The sequence below is a fragment of the Mastigoproctus giganteus genome, chromosome 1, assembly GCF_048544385.1.
Source record: "Mastigoproctus giganteus isolate SK-2022 chromosome 1, ASM4854438v1, whole genome shotgun sequence".
Classification (NCBI taxonomy): Eukaryota; Metazoa; Arthropoda; class Arachnida; order Uropygi; family Thelyphonidae; genus Mastigoproctus; species Mastigoproctus giganteus.
In genome coordinates this window covers 227,733,703-227,750,884 of record NC_143575.1, presented here as the reverse complement: position 1 = coordinate 227,750,884, position 17,182 = coordinate 227,733,703, and the positions used below count along the sequence as shown (strand labels likewise).

At 39.3% G+C, this 17,182-nt stretch overlaps 1 protein-coding gene across 1 annotated transcript in view; it reads left to right on the top strand.

The window, feature by feature from the left end:
* The window catches only part of LOC150091571 (cartilage oligomeric matrix protein-like), a 131,268-nt gene that overhangs the window by 85,146 nt on the left and 28,940 nt on the right, over positions 1–17,182 (top strand). Inside the window, exon 20 of the mRNA XM_090376238.1 lies at positions 4,669–4,717. Coding sequence (XP_090232364.1) covers positions 4,669–4,717 — 49 coding nt within the window. The remainder of the gene's footprint in view (positions 1–4,668; positions 4,718–17,182) is intronic.

Sequence of the window (17,182 nt, the reverse complement as noted above, 5' to 3'; positions counted from 1 at the left end):
AGAGTAGGAGTGAGTTATAGGCCTAATGACTCGAATGAGAACAATGAACAATTGTACAGAGAAATAGAGTGGACTAGTAAATCAGAATGTCTTATAATGGGGGATTTTAACTTCCCAGATATTGACTGCTTGTGGGTTGGTCACTCACACGCTAGTCAAACTTTTGTGGATTTATTGGATGATTGTTTTCTGCAGCAGCATGTTTGAGAGGCAACCAGAGAGAGTAATACTCTTGATCTGGTTATCAGCAGTGATCATTCGTGTATTAAGAATTTGCAGATAAAGGAACCACTAGGTGGCAGTGATCACAGTGTACTGATGTGGGATTCACTTAAAAATTTAATTACCATCGGGGGTAAAGGAAAGGGTTTTTGCTTCCGTAAAGGTGAGTACAGTGGTCTCAGAAAGTTTTTAAATTCTGTACAGTGGGATCAACTGACGATGTTACCAACAGTAAATTCTAAGTGGGAAGCATTCAAGGAATTAATCGTGGATGCTACTAAAAGTTTCATACATATTAAGAAATATTGTTCAAGGTTTAGGCCTAAATGGTTATCTAATGAACTAATGAGACTCGTAACAGAGAAGAAAAATTCACGGGATGCATATAAATTATCAAGTGACTCAGAAGCCTATGGAAGATATAAGCTAGTCTGTAATCAGGTCACAAAGGAGGTTAGGCAGGCGAAGGCAGATTACAAGAAATCCTTGGCAAAAGATGCTAAGAAAAACAGGAAGGATTTCTTTACTTATATAAACTCTAAAAGGAAGGGGATGAATCTGATTGGTCCACTTGACATCGATGGTTCGACTGTTGATGATGCTGCTCAGATAGCAAACAAACTAAATGAGTATTTTGCATCTACATTCACACACGAGGAATTATTAATGTTTGAAAATGGCAGAAGATTATCAAATTGTAGCAGGATAATTAATGATTTTGTAATAACTGAGAGCAAAGTGGAGGAGAAATTGTTGAAGTTAAACATAAGAAAAACACCTGGGGTGGATGGGATCTATCCAGTTATATTAAAGGAGGCGGCAAAGCAACTAAGCAAACCCTTAGCCATAATTATGAGAGCATCCGTGGACTCAGAGGAGGTTCCCAGGGACTGGAGATGTGCAAATGTATCCCCAATTCGTAAAGTGGGATAGAAGGGTGACATGATTAATTACAGACCAGTTAGTTTAACTTCTGTTCCGGGTAAAATAATGGAGTCACTTGTTAAAGATGCATTGCAGGATCATCTAGACAAGACTGCAGCAATAATTCAGACACAGCATGGGTTTGTTAAGGGAAAGTCTTGTGTGACAAATTTGATAGGATATTATGATGCGGTTACAAAGCAACTGGATGCAAAAAATAATTTTGATATCATATATTTGGATTTCAGGAAAGCTTTTGACACTGTTGCGCATGGAAGACTATTGTACAAATTGGAGCAGAATGGTATTAAGGGTAAGTTGCTACAATGGATAAAAGGATGGTTAAGTGGGAAAAGACAGAGGGTGGTAATCAATGGGTGCTGCTCTTCGTGGACTAATGTCCACGAAGAGCAGCACAGGGTTCGGTGTTGGGTCCACTGTTGTTTTGTATATTTATCAATGATATTGATGAAGGTATATCAGGATTAATGTCGAAGTTTGCAGATGATACAAAGGTTGGCAGGGTTGTTAATGACAGTAATGGCACTGTGCTACTTGAACAGGATCTAGATAATTTGGGCAGATGGGCTAAGAAGTGGCAACTGAAGTTTAACCTTGACAAATGCCAAGTACTGCATATGGGTAGAAGCAACCCCAGAGAAACGTACCAACTGTGTGGTACTACACTTAAGGTGGTAGAAAATGAAAAAGACCTGGGAGTAATTGTGCAGTCAGATATGAAGTTTTCTGAGCAATGCAGACAGGCTGCCAGGGCAGGTCATGGGGTTTTGTCAATGATATATAGGAATTTTGCTAGCAGGTAAAAGGAGGTGATTGTCCCTCTGTATAAGGCAATGGTCAGGCCACGCCTTGAATACTGCGTACAGGTCTGGAGGCCTCATTTTAGGAAGGATGTAGATTTGCTTGAGCGTGTACAGAGAAGGGCAACAAGATTGTTGAGGGGAATGAAGGGATCCTCTTAACAAGAGAGGTTTAAGTTCTGCAAATTGCAGTGGCTGGAGACTAGGCACCTGCGCGGTGATCTGACTGAGGTGTATAAGGGCTTGAATGGGTTGAGCACGGCGAATTCTGATGGGATCCTTCCACTTGTTCAGATTACGAACCTAAGGGGGCATAAATTCAAATTAAGAAAGGACAGACGTGCGGAAATTTGCCTTTATCCAGCGGGTGGTTAATTGCTGGAATAAACGTCCATCTATCGTTGTGGAAATTGATAGGTTGAATAAATTTAAGGAGGAACTGGACAGGCATTTGGAGGGAATGGTGTGATCTTTTTTTTTTTTTTTTTTTGGCTGATGCTGCATAAGCTCATACACTTGCTTTCTTTCATGCATCACATGCCACTACTACTACCTTTTTGATGGCCACAAGAGAATGAAAAAGCTGCAAAGATGGAAGTTCAGCACTTGTAAGGAGTTGCTGAACTCGTTACAAGTGCATCCAAGTTTCTCTTCTACCACAAAATGCAACGGTCATCTTCAAAGTGTCCTATGTCCATAAACCTGGTTTAATAGAGCTGTGGCCAGTTAGCATATATGCCATCTCAAAGTTTGGTTGCGTTGGCTCTTTGTTTTTCGTTCAACAAAACAGGCAAATCGACCACAATCACATGCAATTTACAAATAGTATTGTACAGTGAATGATCACTGAAAATTGAATGCAACCCCGTTGACCACGTGGGGTACCAGAGTGCGCAGTTAGTCGACCTACGTAACATAGATAAGGTGTCAGTGGTTCAGTAGGTAGTAAAATTCCGAGCGTGATGGGTAAAAGGAAGGATTTATCGGACTTTAATAAAGGACAGATTGTTGGAGCTCAAAGAGCTGGTGCCTCGATTTCCCAAAAGGCTGAATTGGTGGGGTGTTCGAGAGCCACCGTTGTTAAAGTGTACCAGGACTGGCGTCAAAAATGGTCAAACAACGACCCGACGGCAAAACTGCAAAGGTCAGCGAAAGGTTGACGTTATAGATGAGCGCCTGATCCGACGACTCGTACAGGCGAACAGGCGCACCACTGTTGAAGAGTTGACTACCCTGATCGGATGAGTCACGTTATTTATTCCACACCGTGGATGGTCGTGTACGGATTTGGCATCAACAACATGAGGCTCTTTATCCATCATGCATGGCATCAAAAGTGCAGGTCGGTGGAGGCGGTTGTATGGTGTGGGGCATGTTTCACAGGCAAGAACTTGGACCCTTGGTGCATGTGGAACAACGTATCAGTGGTCTCCGCTATCGTCAACTGCTTGCTGGCTGTGTACACCCCGCTATGTTACACTTTTTCCCGATAGCGATGGTGTCTTCCAAGATGACAATGCGCCGAGCCATCGGGCACTTGAAGTGCAAGAATGGTTTGCGGAACACGGTTCTGACTTCCAGCATATCCATTGGCCATCGAACTCCACCGATATCAATCCCATAGAGCATTTGTGGGACACTATGGAAAGGCATATCTGGCGTCTAGATACACCAATCACCTCCATACCTGCATTGCTAGCCGTATTACACACAGCTTGGTTGGCCATACCTCCCGATCGCTTCCGACATCTTGTTCAATCAATGCCACGTCGGATTGCTGCTGTACTGAGGACACAAGGAGGACCTACAATGTATTAGGTAGGTGGTCATAATTCAGTGATCACTCAGTGTATATGGCGCAATATGGCCTAAGTCTTTGATGCGCATAAAACTCTGCAACAATGTCATCTAGGATCAAAGTGGAAATTAAAGCTAGGAGTGGACCAACAAAATACTAACCTTTAATAAAAGACCTACACACTTGGGTCACAACCTTATATTTGTTAAAATGACTGGATTTTTTTTTTTTTTTTTTTTACATTTATGTTAACATCAGATGAAAAAGTGTTCATATATTTCTGTAACTTTTTTTTTCAATGTCTAAATAGTTGATTTCATAATCTATTATCAGTATAATCAATATACTACAGTATTTAATCTCTTCTGGCCAGTTTACGGGAAAATTCGGTCTTCAGCAGCAGTCATTTCAGTTTTAACGTTTTGAGAAAAATTTATGTAAAATAAAAAAGTATGTTTTGAGAAAAATTTATAGTGGTGTAATTTGTGTCCGATGCTGCATAAATTTTTACGTGCTCTTTCAGAAAATGTACATAAAATTAATATAAAAGACCAGCAATATGCAAATTTCAAGTTCCCTCTATAAATAGGCTTATTTTCCACTTTTATCAGCGATGACGATAAAAAGTTATACTGTCCAAAATATATAAATTCCTTAACTTTTGCATTTGAGTGTATTTATGAAGGGTTTTTATGGATGACAACTAGGAAAAAGATTTCATTAGCTGGATTTAGCCGGCTGGCGCGGTCACTTAAGTATGTCGCCAAAGAGTATAGGCCACAAATGACATGGTCAGGTGACTTCCCATCCACCACTGCACCAGCTGCTGTTTAAATAAGCACTTCTTGAGATGGATATTAAAAATCACTTATTTGTCAATTATCTCTAATTTTTTTTTTCTAGGGCGCAGAAATCGTACAGACCATGAACAGTGATCCAGGCCTGGCAGTTGGTACGTACTCGTTATTTTCTCTCCACTTTCTAGTTATTAGGTAAAGAAATGAATTAGCTATGATTGGAGTAGTATCTGTGAAATTCTCAATACAGTAAAGCTTATTAAAATTGTCATTATTAGTTACGCTTAAATGATGAAAGATACCATATATCCCAGCATATAAGTCGACCTTTGAAGCATTAAACAATTGTGTGGAAATTGAGGGTCGACCGAGTACAAAATTCACTCATATTAAAGGGACCTGCTGAATGTTAGAAAGACATTAATTAATACCAATACATTTATATCGATCGTTCCCTTGAAAAAATTCGTTAAAAAGAAATTTCGCTATAAATGACTTTTCAACAGTGAAAAATAGTGTAAATTCAGCAATATAGTAAAAGATGGGAAATAAATCAGAATAATCACTGATTATTCTGATTAATCACTGAACATTTCATAAAAACGTTCGCATGTGTTTAAACACTCAAATATATTTTCTATTACATTTTCTTCCCACTGAAGGCCTCGACTCAAAGTTTCAAATGCTGCCAACATTTCTTGTTTGGAAAGTTTAATATTGCTATTGCCCTTATTTTCATCTAACTCATCGTCAATATTTTCACTAGTTGTTTAAATACGCTTCAAAATGTTGGAGTCACTCGGATATTCAGCTACTATGACATCATTATCAATCCCTAAAAATTCGTCGTCAAGAACGATTTCTCCTGTGATAAAACTTCGCTTAGAACTCATCCCAAGGTTGCTCAATGTCTTGTAGTAGTTCGTCCCTCCAAAGCTGTTAATTGGCGTTTTAGTGAAACAATTCTTAATTGTTGTTTCCGTCATATCTTGACGCCATACTTTCTCAAACTCTGATATGCACATCCGCAAATCTATAACAGAATCTATCGGTTGGTTGGTTGGTTTCTATTCTCAGTACAATTTTTTCAGTATGCGCCTTCGGTAGTGCATTTTCAAATTCTTGATAATGCCTTGGTCCATTGGCTGCAGTTTAGACGAGGTATTCGGAGGGAAGAAAACATGCTTTACACTTGTAAGTTTCGAAATTACCGAGTGAAGGTTGGCAGGGCAATTGTCGACAACCAACGCGATTTTTCTGTTGTCTTTCGTCACCTTTCTGTCAAAATTTAAAATACACTTTTCAAAATTTTTTTTTCAAAACTGTTTCTTTCCAATGAGTATAATTTTCTTCGATTGTAACTCCACTTTCATCAGAAATAACGTTTTAGACTATGCAATGACGCTATTTAAATGTGTCCAGCCAACCAGAACTGGCTTGGGATGTTTTATACCCCAGAAAAGATGCTTAGTCCATAGCCTTTTCTTTTATTAATGATATCGGTACGTTTTGGTGTCGAATCAGCTTCATCCACTTAAAGACATCAGGATTAATTTCCAAGTTTGCAGATGATACAAAGGTTGGCAGGGTTGTTAACGACAATAAAGACAGTATGCTACTCCAACTGGATCTAGATAAGTTGGGAAAATCGGCTGAGAAGTGACAACTGAAGTTTAACATTAACAAATGCAAACTACTGCATATGGGTAGCAATAACCCAAGAGAAACGTACCAACTATGTGCTACTACACTCAGGGAAGTGGAAAGTGAAAAAGACTTGGGGGTAATTGTGCAGTCAAATATGAAGTTCGCTGAGCAGTGCAGACGGGCTGCCAGGGCAGGTCATGCAGTCTTGTCAATGTTATATAGGAATTTTGCTAGCAGGAACAGGGAGATGATTATCCTGATGTACAAGGCAATGGTCAGGCCACACCTAGAGTACGTGGGTCTGGAGGTCTCATTTTAGGAATGATGTAGAGTTGCTAGAACGAGTACAAAGGGCAACAAGATTGGTAAGAGGAACAAAGGGATGCTCTTACCAAGAAAGGCTTAAGTTCTGCAAATTGCAGCGCCTGGAGAGTAGGCACCTGCGAGGTGATCTGATTGAGGTGTATAAGGCCTTGAATGGGTTGAGCAAGCTGAATGCTGATGGGATTCTTCCCCTTGCTCAGATTAAGTACCTAAGGGGACATAGATTCAAATTGAGGAAAGACAGTTGTAGAATAGATGTGCGGAAATTTGCCTTTAGCCAGCGGGTAGTTGATTGGTGGAACAGACTTCCATCTTTTGTTGTGGAAGTTGATAGCCTAAATAAATTTAAGGTTGAGATGGACAGGCATTTGGAACGAATGGAGGGGTTAACTGGGAGGTTTTTTTTTTTTCTTTTTTGGCTGATGCCGCATAAGCTTGCTTTCTTGCATCGTATGGCTCTACTAATGCTAAAGACTGCTTTATCTATAACTTCATACACACATAATTTCGCACGCTTCCGACTCGGTCCCGTTTCCTCAAACAGTTTGAAAATCCAAACAGTTTTTCAGACTGGTTAACATACTACTGGCAGGAATACCAAATTTTAAAGCAATTTCTTCTTTTTCTTTTAATGCCTCGATCTACACTATTAAACACTTCCACTTTTTCACACTACACTGAAGGATTTCCTCTTAGACATTATAAGGTTACTTGCACAGCAGCTAAAACAAAACTGATTTAGGGACCACTTGTATCTACAATGTAAACAGACAGGTGAAATTTAATGAAAGTGTGGACGACTCATTTCTTCGAAACAACAAACGAATTTCCGGGATAAAAGAAAATCACTGTCTTCTAATTCTCTAATAAGATGCTTACAGTAGAAAATAGGTTGATCAGACCAGTTTTCTGCCCGCGTCGGGAATATGCCTTAATCTTTGCCAATGGCTGTGGACACATAGATAGCAGTTGACCAGCGCGACTTCTCCGTACAACAAACACGAGTTTGATTGCCTCCTATCTCACATCTCTAGCTGCGCAGAGGCAGGCCAGATTCAGCTTTTAGCTCCTGCTGGGCTCCCCAGAACTGATGGTCTGGGGAAGCCCATGGAAATATAGGAAAGGAGAGTGGATGTATAGCAGGGAGAAGATGGGAAAGGAGGGACTGGGCGGAATATAGTGATAGAAAGATGGATATTATAGTTAGAGGCATCCCCATAGCAGTAGGAAGGAGGAGTTGGTAGTTAAAGTGATAGAGTAGAGCACTAAACAGTAGGTCCAGGAATCCCACCCCTCAGTAGAGGTCAGCAGAAGACCTACCCCAGGTGGGGGTCAGCAGCAAAAATCCCAGCCCTCTGTAGGGGTAAGCAGCAAAGATCCCACCCCTCTGTAGGAGTCAGCAAGCAGCGAAGATCCCACTCCAGTTGGGGGTCAGCAGTAAAGATCCCACCCTAGGTGGGGGTCAGCAGCATAGATCCTGTCCCAGGCAGTGGTCAGTACAGAGGATCCTGTCCCAGGCAGTGGTCAGCACAGAGGATCCCATCCTCGGAAGATCAGGGTCTTCAGAGTTTTCTGCTAAGGTGTGGTTCTGTAGGCCAAGTGAAGTGTCCATCACTGGATATAATATGAATGAAGTTAGATAAGTCATAGTCGAAGGATTGGTCCCATTAATGTGTCTGATCAATCTGATCTTGTTAGAGTTTACACGTCAGGATGTCGTCGGCGCTGTTCTTGAGTAATAGTTGTCCTACGCTTGAAGAGGGCATTAGCATACCTACAGAAGGCTGCATAGTTAGCCTGAGTTGCAATTAATTCCGCCACTTCATCTTGGGTGTAGCAGCCAATCTTAATTTCAAGTTGTGTCCGAATGTCCACGTACAGGTGACCATACATCAGGTGGCCCCAAGATTCCGTTTCCGCAGGTGCAATCTGGGGTGTCTGTGAGGCCCATGTTGTGGAGTTTTTCGTTGAAGCTACCATGGCCCGTTAACAAGAATAGGGCATGGAGCCCTGGAGTGAACCATTTAGTGTGGATTTTTTCTGTTCCCAGCTACCTCTGGTAGGAATTTACGGATGTGCTCCATGCTGTGTGTGTTGTTCTATTTCTCTTGCCACCTGGAGACTAACAGCATTCTTATTCTATTCAGATCTTGTTTAGCAGGAATAGCGAGGTCTATCTGAATGTTGTGCGCATTGTCGTGTATGTTCCTTTTCCGGAGAAACTTTATCTGGTGATAAACAACTTCCATATCAAGAGGAATCATGCTGGTAAGGACCTGGAGTGCAAAGGTGGTGGTTGTTCTGCAGGTCCTGCTCATTGCTAGGAGGGTAGCCCTTTGGCCTGTAGTAATTGATTTCTCACAGCCTATACGTTGACTCTGTGCCCCCATGCCCCTGCTCCATACGTTATTATTGGAAGCAGAATAAAATTGTAGTATAGATTTAGGGTTCGGGGTTTAAGGCCCCACTCCTTCTTAGTAATATTAATAATCCTTCTTATATATGTTTTGACTTTTTCTTTAACATATTTGACATGTTGGAGAAAAGAGAGCCTGCAATTAAAGATTACTCCAAGGTATTTTGTGCCGTCCACGCTTTTAATGGATTGGCCATTGTACCCCTAACAGTGGGTGGCCTTGTCGGGTCTAATTTCCCCTTGAGGATCATCTGTACTGTCTTGTGTGGGGAGCTCTGTAGCTTATGCTGAGTAGTCTAGTCTTGGATGTCTGTCATGATTGTATTGATCTGTTGTTCTATTTTAGCTTTGGAGTTTCCCTCTACCAGCATGGTAAGGTCATCTGCATATGCCAGGAAGGTGGTGTTTGGGTATTCTTTTCTCAGCCTGGTATCAAATACCATTGTCCAACACAGGGACCCCATGATGGATCCCAGCGGGCAGCTTCTGGTAACAGGCCTATGAACTTCTAGTTGGTTAGATTTTACAAGAAGTGTTCGGTCGGAGAAGTAGCTGATAAACAGCAGATAAAGCGGGTTCGAGACTTCAGCCTCCCTGAGTCTCCCCAGGACACTCTGCCACCATAAGGTGTCAAAGGTCCCTGTGAAATCAACAAGGAGGACAAGCAAGTACTTCTTGGTGGAGTTTGTTGCTGTGGAGACTAAAACTGTCATTGCATCTTCTGCAGAGCGCCTTTTAGTGAACCCATACTGGTGAGGGAATGCAAGGTGTTTGTGATAGTAACAGTACTCTTTGTGCCATCCGTTTTTCAAGAATTTTGCCTAAAATTGGCAGCAGGGTAATGAGTCGATACGAGTTTGGATCCAATGCAGGCTTGGTAGGGATTTTGACCTGGATTTTGAGTAGTGCCTTCTTTCAGATCTGAGGGAAGGTTCCCTCCTGTAGACATGTGTTGTAGAGATTTTCAAGAACAGAGGGAAATGCTTTCCAAACTTGATTGAGGATTTCTACCTCAGATCAGATCGTTATATGGAAATTTTCTTCGTTATACGGAAACCATTTTCAATGTAATGACCAGGGGGAAATCAAAAAAGTTCGCTACATAGAAAAATTCGCTATATGGAAGTTCGTTAAAGGGAGGTCCAACTATACAGGGTGTTTCAGTTAAACGTATCAGAACTTCTAAGAGGGGTAGGGTACATCCTGACAACTCGAAATCATATAGCAATGTGGGGTCGGAAATGCTTTCCTGAAGCGGTATTGTACACAGAAGTCGTCGTGCGACGTCGTGCAGCACAGATTCGATTTTCGGTCAATGAATGGGCCGGTATTATGGGAGATCACCTCATCGGAATTTACCTGTTACCGTGTCGTCTAACCGGACCTATCTACTGGATCTTTCTGCAGCAAGTATTGCCACAACTTTTGAGAGATGAACAGATTTCTGCATCGACGCAACAGACAATGTGGTTCCAACACGATGGAGCCCCTGCCCATTATAGCGGAGATGTTCGTAATGTTCGGAGATGTTTGGTCAACAGTGGATCGGACGTGGTGGTCCCGTGCGTTGGCCTGCTCGGTCACCCGACCTATCATGTCTTGATTTTTATTTCTGGGGTCATATGAAATCGCTAGTTTATGACACCCCTGTTGACAATGCTGAGGAGCTGGTTGCAAGAATCGCAGTAGCTGCCGAAGAAATTCGAAATTCGCCTGGAGTATTCCAGAATGTTCGGATGTCCATGCGTCGGAGATGTGAGGCGCGGATTGTAGCCCGTGGAAGAAACTTCGAACACTTACTTTAATCCATGTATTATTAAAACGATTTCTCACTTACGGTCTCTTTTCTTTATGGTGCTTCTGTGTACAACACCGCTTCAGGAAAGCATTTCCGACCCCACATTGCTATATGATTTCGAGTTGTCAGGATGTACCCTACCCCTCTTAGAAGTTCTGAAACGTTTAACTGAAACACCCTGTGTGTATATATATATATATATATATATATATAATATTATTAGTATAAAATACAGTAAGTAGATGTTTATGCATAGAAATAAACTAATGAAAATACGGTGTACCCTGAGAGCGATATACGTTGTGAACGAAGGGTGGAAGAAAGGAACCGGAAAAAATAATTGTAACGATTGAAAAGTAAACCAAATGAATTTTTTGAAGAAACGACCAAGGTGGAGATAGCATTGCAGAGTCTTTCATAATTTTTGTGTCTTCATCAGAGGTCATCCAACAAAATCATGAAAAAGACAGCAATGCTCTTACTTCTGTTTCCGACATGCTCTGTATGTCAAAAGTACACGTGCGAAAGTCCACGTGGTAATATCAATTTTAAATTTTGAATAAAATTATACCAAGTTTGCAATTACATAATGTGTTAATAAGGTATTGCATACAGAACATGGATGACCTTACAGAAGTAAGTGGAACGCTATGAAAGTAGAAAAAGCAAAGACAAAGGCAAGGAAAATCCGAATGACAAGAACTTACCGCTAAAGGCCGGACTGACAGAAAAGACAGTGTCAGTGGAGTTACCAGTGTATTTATGCATGGGTACGCTAGCGGCGCCTAGCGTTAGACAAATTATATACAAATATATATACACACACATTATGTAAAGGGAATACTGTAAACACCTACCGCTTTCTACAGTTTACTGTAGAAATAATAATTGGGTTATAAGTATGAATCCAAAATTATACAGGCGTATCTTAGCTTGTGATAGGTTATACATTGGGTTTGCTTCTTTTAAATTCAGAAAGTTTGTAATAATATCCAAATGCTTTAAATGTTTGGGATTCGGGCATTCAGCTGGTAACTGTACACATAGGACTGGGTCTTGTGGGCATTGTGCCCAGGGGAGGCATAATATAGTGATTGTCAAGATAAGGATGGTACTCCAAAATGTGTTAATTGTAAAAGGAAGGGAAGGATTCATGATCATTCTATAAGAGATGTTAATTGCCCTGAATATATCCGGGCATTGGAAATTGCAAGTATGCGAATTAATTATGATGAATAATGCTAGTACGTATGATCATAGAGTAAATTATTTAAGAATTGTTCAATTGAATGGGCAAAAATCAAGAAATGTCATGGATGAAATTAAAGTTGGTATGATTGAAGGAGGTTACGATATTCTGTGTCTCCAAGAACCTTATGTAGGTACATTTGCAAACTCTTGTAAGGTCACTGGATTTCCAATAACTGCTCATGTTATACACACTACTGTAGTTAAACCTAAAACTGCTATTGTAGTTTTTAATAAGAGTTTTAATATCACTGTTATATCTAGTCTTTGCTCTGAACATGCTACTTGTATTCATGTTTCAACTAATGTGATATCATTTTATTTAGTATCTCTATACTGTCCACCTTCATTTAATATTGATATTTCAGTGCAATACTTAGAAATTGTAATGAATTTTGTAGCTTCTAGTAATCTTATTTTAGCAATGAATGCTAATGCAAAATCACATTTGTGGTATAGTGATATGGTTGATTATAGAGGTGTTCAATTAGAGGAATTCATTTTATGTCATAATTTAAGTGTTTTGAATGAACCTTTTAAACCATATACTTTTGATAACATTCATGGTGTTTCCAATATTGATATCACCTTAGTAAATAATCAATTAAATAGGAGTCAGTTCTTGGGATGTTGTTACAAATATGACTAACAGTGATCACAGAGCTATTGTAATAATTATAAATTTATCTGAAATCAGCAATACAGATATGTCAACAGATGATACTTTGAGATTTAATTATAAAAATATTAAGTGGGATAAATTTAAAGGTGCTGTGTTGGATAGTTTTTCAATTTATACTAGGGACAATTTAAATTCATTAATTGCTTCTGAATATGCATTTTTTGTTCAATCTTCTATTTTTAATGCTTTAAATTTGGCTGCTAAGAGAAGAAAACAGAGAGGTTATAAAGTACCTTGGTGATCTTTGGAGCTATCAGTATTAAGGAGGAAAGTGTTTAGAATGAGGAAGCTTTTTCAGAGGGTTAGGGGTAGAAGTAATAATGAAGCATTAAGGTATAAAGAAATGTATAAAATTAAGAGGAGAGAATACCATAAGGCAATCTCTGAACACAAATTTAATGCATGGAAAGAATTGGTTTGTACTACTGGAAATAGTGAGCCATGGGGATTGTTGTTTAAGTTAACTAGAAACAAGTTGAATGTTAATAATTTAATTAATACTATGTATTCAAATGATACTGAGTCTACTGATTGGTATTCTACAATTGCTACTATTACTAGCACTTTATTTTTGAATGACAATTGTGGGGAAGATAGTGTACAGCAGCAACAAATTAGACAGGGGAATGAACAATACACTGGATCATCTGAGATTGAATTGTTTAATATTGATGAAGTGAAATTTGTATGTTCTAAGGTTGGGGATAATAAAACACCAGGTTTAGACTTGATTGAAAATAATTGTGTTAAAAAGTTTGTTGACTTGTGTCCAGAAATAATGGTTAATATGTATAATAAGTGTTTATTGAAAGGAGTTTTTCCAGGATTTTGGAAAATTGCTCTGTTAAAATTATTACAAAAACCTGGCAAATTGTTGACTGATCCTAGGGGTTATAGACCCATTTCTTTGTTAGCAAATTTGGGCAAAATATTGGAAAGATTGTTGTTGTTAAGGCTAGAGAAATTGTTCAACGAACAAAATCTTCATTTTAAATATCAATATGGTTTTAAAAGAAATAGTTCAACAGAGGATGCCCTACGCGATTTAATTAATTTTAGTGTAAATTCTGGTGAGAAATATGTGTTAGCATTATTTATAGATTTTGAAGGAGCATTTGATACTGTATGGTATCAAAGTGTGCTTTTTTCATTAAGAGAATTAAATTGTCCCAATTTGTTATACCAAATTATTAAAAGTTATTTAATGGATAGGCAGATTATTATAAGATTCCAACATTTAACTTTTAATAGAATTATTGATCGCGGTTGTCCACAAGGATCTGTGGTGGGTCCTATTTTATGGAATCTGGTCTTAAACCAGTGGTTAAGTAGAACAGTCCCTAATTGTTATAAGGTGGCTTATGCTGATGATTTGGTTTTGTGCGTGACAGGAAGATCTAGAGCAGTATTAGAAAGTAGAATGGAGGTTATTGTTCAGGATTTGACTGATTGGGCTACATTAAATAAACTAAAAATTTCATCTTCTAAAATTGTCATGATGTTATTAAAAGGAAAATTAGACTACAACAGACCACCTCGATTATTAGTAAACAGTAAACAAATTCCTCTTGTTTCCCAGGTAAAATATTTAGGGGTTATCTTGGATGATAAGTTATTATTTTCCCAACATTTGAATTATTTAAGTAGGAAAATAAAAAATTACACTGCTTCTATAGTTAGGGTTACCAGAAAAGATTGGGGATTAGGTAAACGCATTTTGTATCTATATTATAAAGCTATTTTTATTCCGATTGTGTCGTATGCTGCATCAATTTGGTATGTTCGTACTGTCAATGTAAAATTTAAACAAAAACTATTATCAATACAAAGAATAATGTTGTTAACTATTTTGCGTGTTTGTAAGACGGTTTCGACTAATGCTCTACAGGTGATTGCGGGGGTATTGCCTTTGGATTTAACAGTCATGTATAGAGCTTTTTTTTATTTTATAAGAAAAGGAATACAAATTACATTTCTGGGGATTACTAATGAAGTTTCTTCTGCAGTCAGCAAACAGAAGAAAGAAATTTTGGTGAAATTAATTAAATTATGGCAGGACCGTTGGGATTCCAGTAGTAGTGGTAGAGTAACTTATTTATTTATACCTAGTGTTGAATTTAATTTTAATAACAAATTGCATCGCTGGTTTTATCCAAGTATGGAATGCTCATATTTGATTACTGGGCATGGTTCCTTAAAAAGTAAGTTGCATCAGTTTAGTTTAGTGGAAGATCCTTACTGTGTTTGTGGAAGGTTGGAAACATGGGATCATATCTTATATGAATGCAATTTATATGATGAATTTAGATTAGACTTATTTAATTTGGTACCTAATTTTATTAGGGGTTCTGAATTAATTTGCCTGTCTAATGAAAGGAATTTTGTAGAATTTCAACGGTTTTGCAGGTTGACATTTAATAAAAGGAGGAGTATACATGTTGTTACTAATACTGACTAAAGACCTGTTTTGTTTTTTTTTTCCCCTCCTCTGGAGGGATAGGCATTCTGTCTTGGAGGCGGGGAGAATTTTTTTTTTTTTTTTTTTTTTGGCTGGCCTTGTGGAATGACCATGAGGCGGGATTGTTGCACTCACTAGTAAGATGTATTCTCCTAGTTGGTGCATTTTTTTTTTTTTTTTTTTGCTGGCTCTTGGGTGTGGGCACCCCAGGAGCGGGACTGCTGGCACCCCCCAGTCTTGCACCCTTACTGGTGGGTGCGGGATTTAGGTGCAATATGCACAGCCAGAGTTAATAGATCCAGGCATAGCTCCTCGTGCCAGGGATGGGCACCAGCTGGTAATTGCCCAATGGACTATCACCTGGTGGCAGAGTAGCCTGTTTCACTTATAACACATTACACACACGTGTACACACACTTACACTAACAGGCCATTATGAGAACATGATATTATATGATAAATTGGTGGAGATGGATGTATGTCCGGGTGCCACCCTTCGACAGTTAAATACATACATACATACAGTTTACTGTGCAGCATAAATGTCGCAATGTAAACTTTTAAAAGACAAGAGTGTAAATGAATAAATTAAAATGTAGACATTAGCATTAGCATTATTAGCATTAGTAGAGGCATACGATGCAAGAAAGCAAGCTTATTCAGCATCAGCCAAAAAAAAAAAAAAAAAAAACCCACTCCCATTTCACCCCTCCGTTCGTTCGAAATACCTGTCCAGTTGAGCTTTAAATTTGTTTAGGCTATCAACTTCAACAACAAGTGATGGAAGTCGGTTCCACCAACCAACCACCCGCTGGCCAAAGGCAAATTTCCGCACATCTATCCGACATCCGTCCTTCCTCAATTTGAATTTATGCCCTCTGAGGTGATTATTCTGAGAAAGATGAAGAATCCCATTGGCATTGAGCATGCTCAAACCATTCAAGGCCTTATACACCTCTATCAGATCACCTCGCCGGTGCCTAGTCTCCAGACTCTGTAATTTGCAAAACTTAAGCCTTTCTTCGTAAGAGCAACCCTTTGTTCCATTTACTAATCTTGTTGCCCTTCTCTGTACCCGTTCCAGCAGCTCTACATCCTTCTTGAAATGAGGCCTCCAGACCTGTATACAGTACTCACGATGTGGCCTAACCATTGCCTTATACAAGGGAATAATCACCTCCTTATCCCTGCTAGAAAAATTCCTGTATATCATTGACAAGACACCATGAGCTACTCTTGCAGCTCGTCTGCACTGCTCAGAGAACTTCATATCTCCCTGCACAATTACCCCCAGGTCCTTTTCATTCTCCACCACTGTCAGTGCAGTACCGCAGAGTTGATACGTTGCTCTGGGGTTACTGTTTCCCATATGTAGTACTTTACATTTGTCAATGTTAAACTTCATTTGCCACCTCTCAGCCCATCTGTTCAACCTTTCCAGATCCTGTTGCAGCAGCATAGCGTCAGTAGTGTCCTTAACGACCCTGCCAACCTTTGTATCATCTGCAAACTTGGACATTAAACTTGATATCCCATCATCAATATCATTCATAAACACCGAAAACAACAACGGACCCAACACTGAACCTTGAGGAACTCCACTAATAACATTAGTCCACGTTGAGCAGTGTCCATTGATTACCACTCTCTGTCTTCTGCCACTCAACCATCCCCTTATCCATAGTAGCAATTTGCCTCCAATGCCACACTGCTCCAATTTGTGCAGCAGTCTTCCATGTGCAACAGTATCAAAAGCCTTTCTAAGATCCAAATATATAATATCAAAGTTATTCCCTGCATCCAGTTCTTTTGTGACTACATCATAGTATCCAATCAAATTGGTCAGGCAAGACCTGCCCTTAACAAAACCATGCTGCGTCTGAGCTATAACTGAATTCTTGTCTAGATGATCCTGCAGTGCTTCTTTAACCAGTGCCTCCATTAATTTACCTGGAACAGAAGTTAAACTAACAGGTCTATAATTACTTGTGTCAGCCTTTGATCCTCCTTTGTGAATTGGGGTTACATTTGCACATCTCCAGTCTAT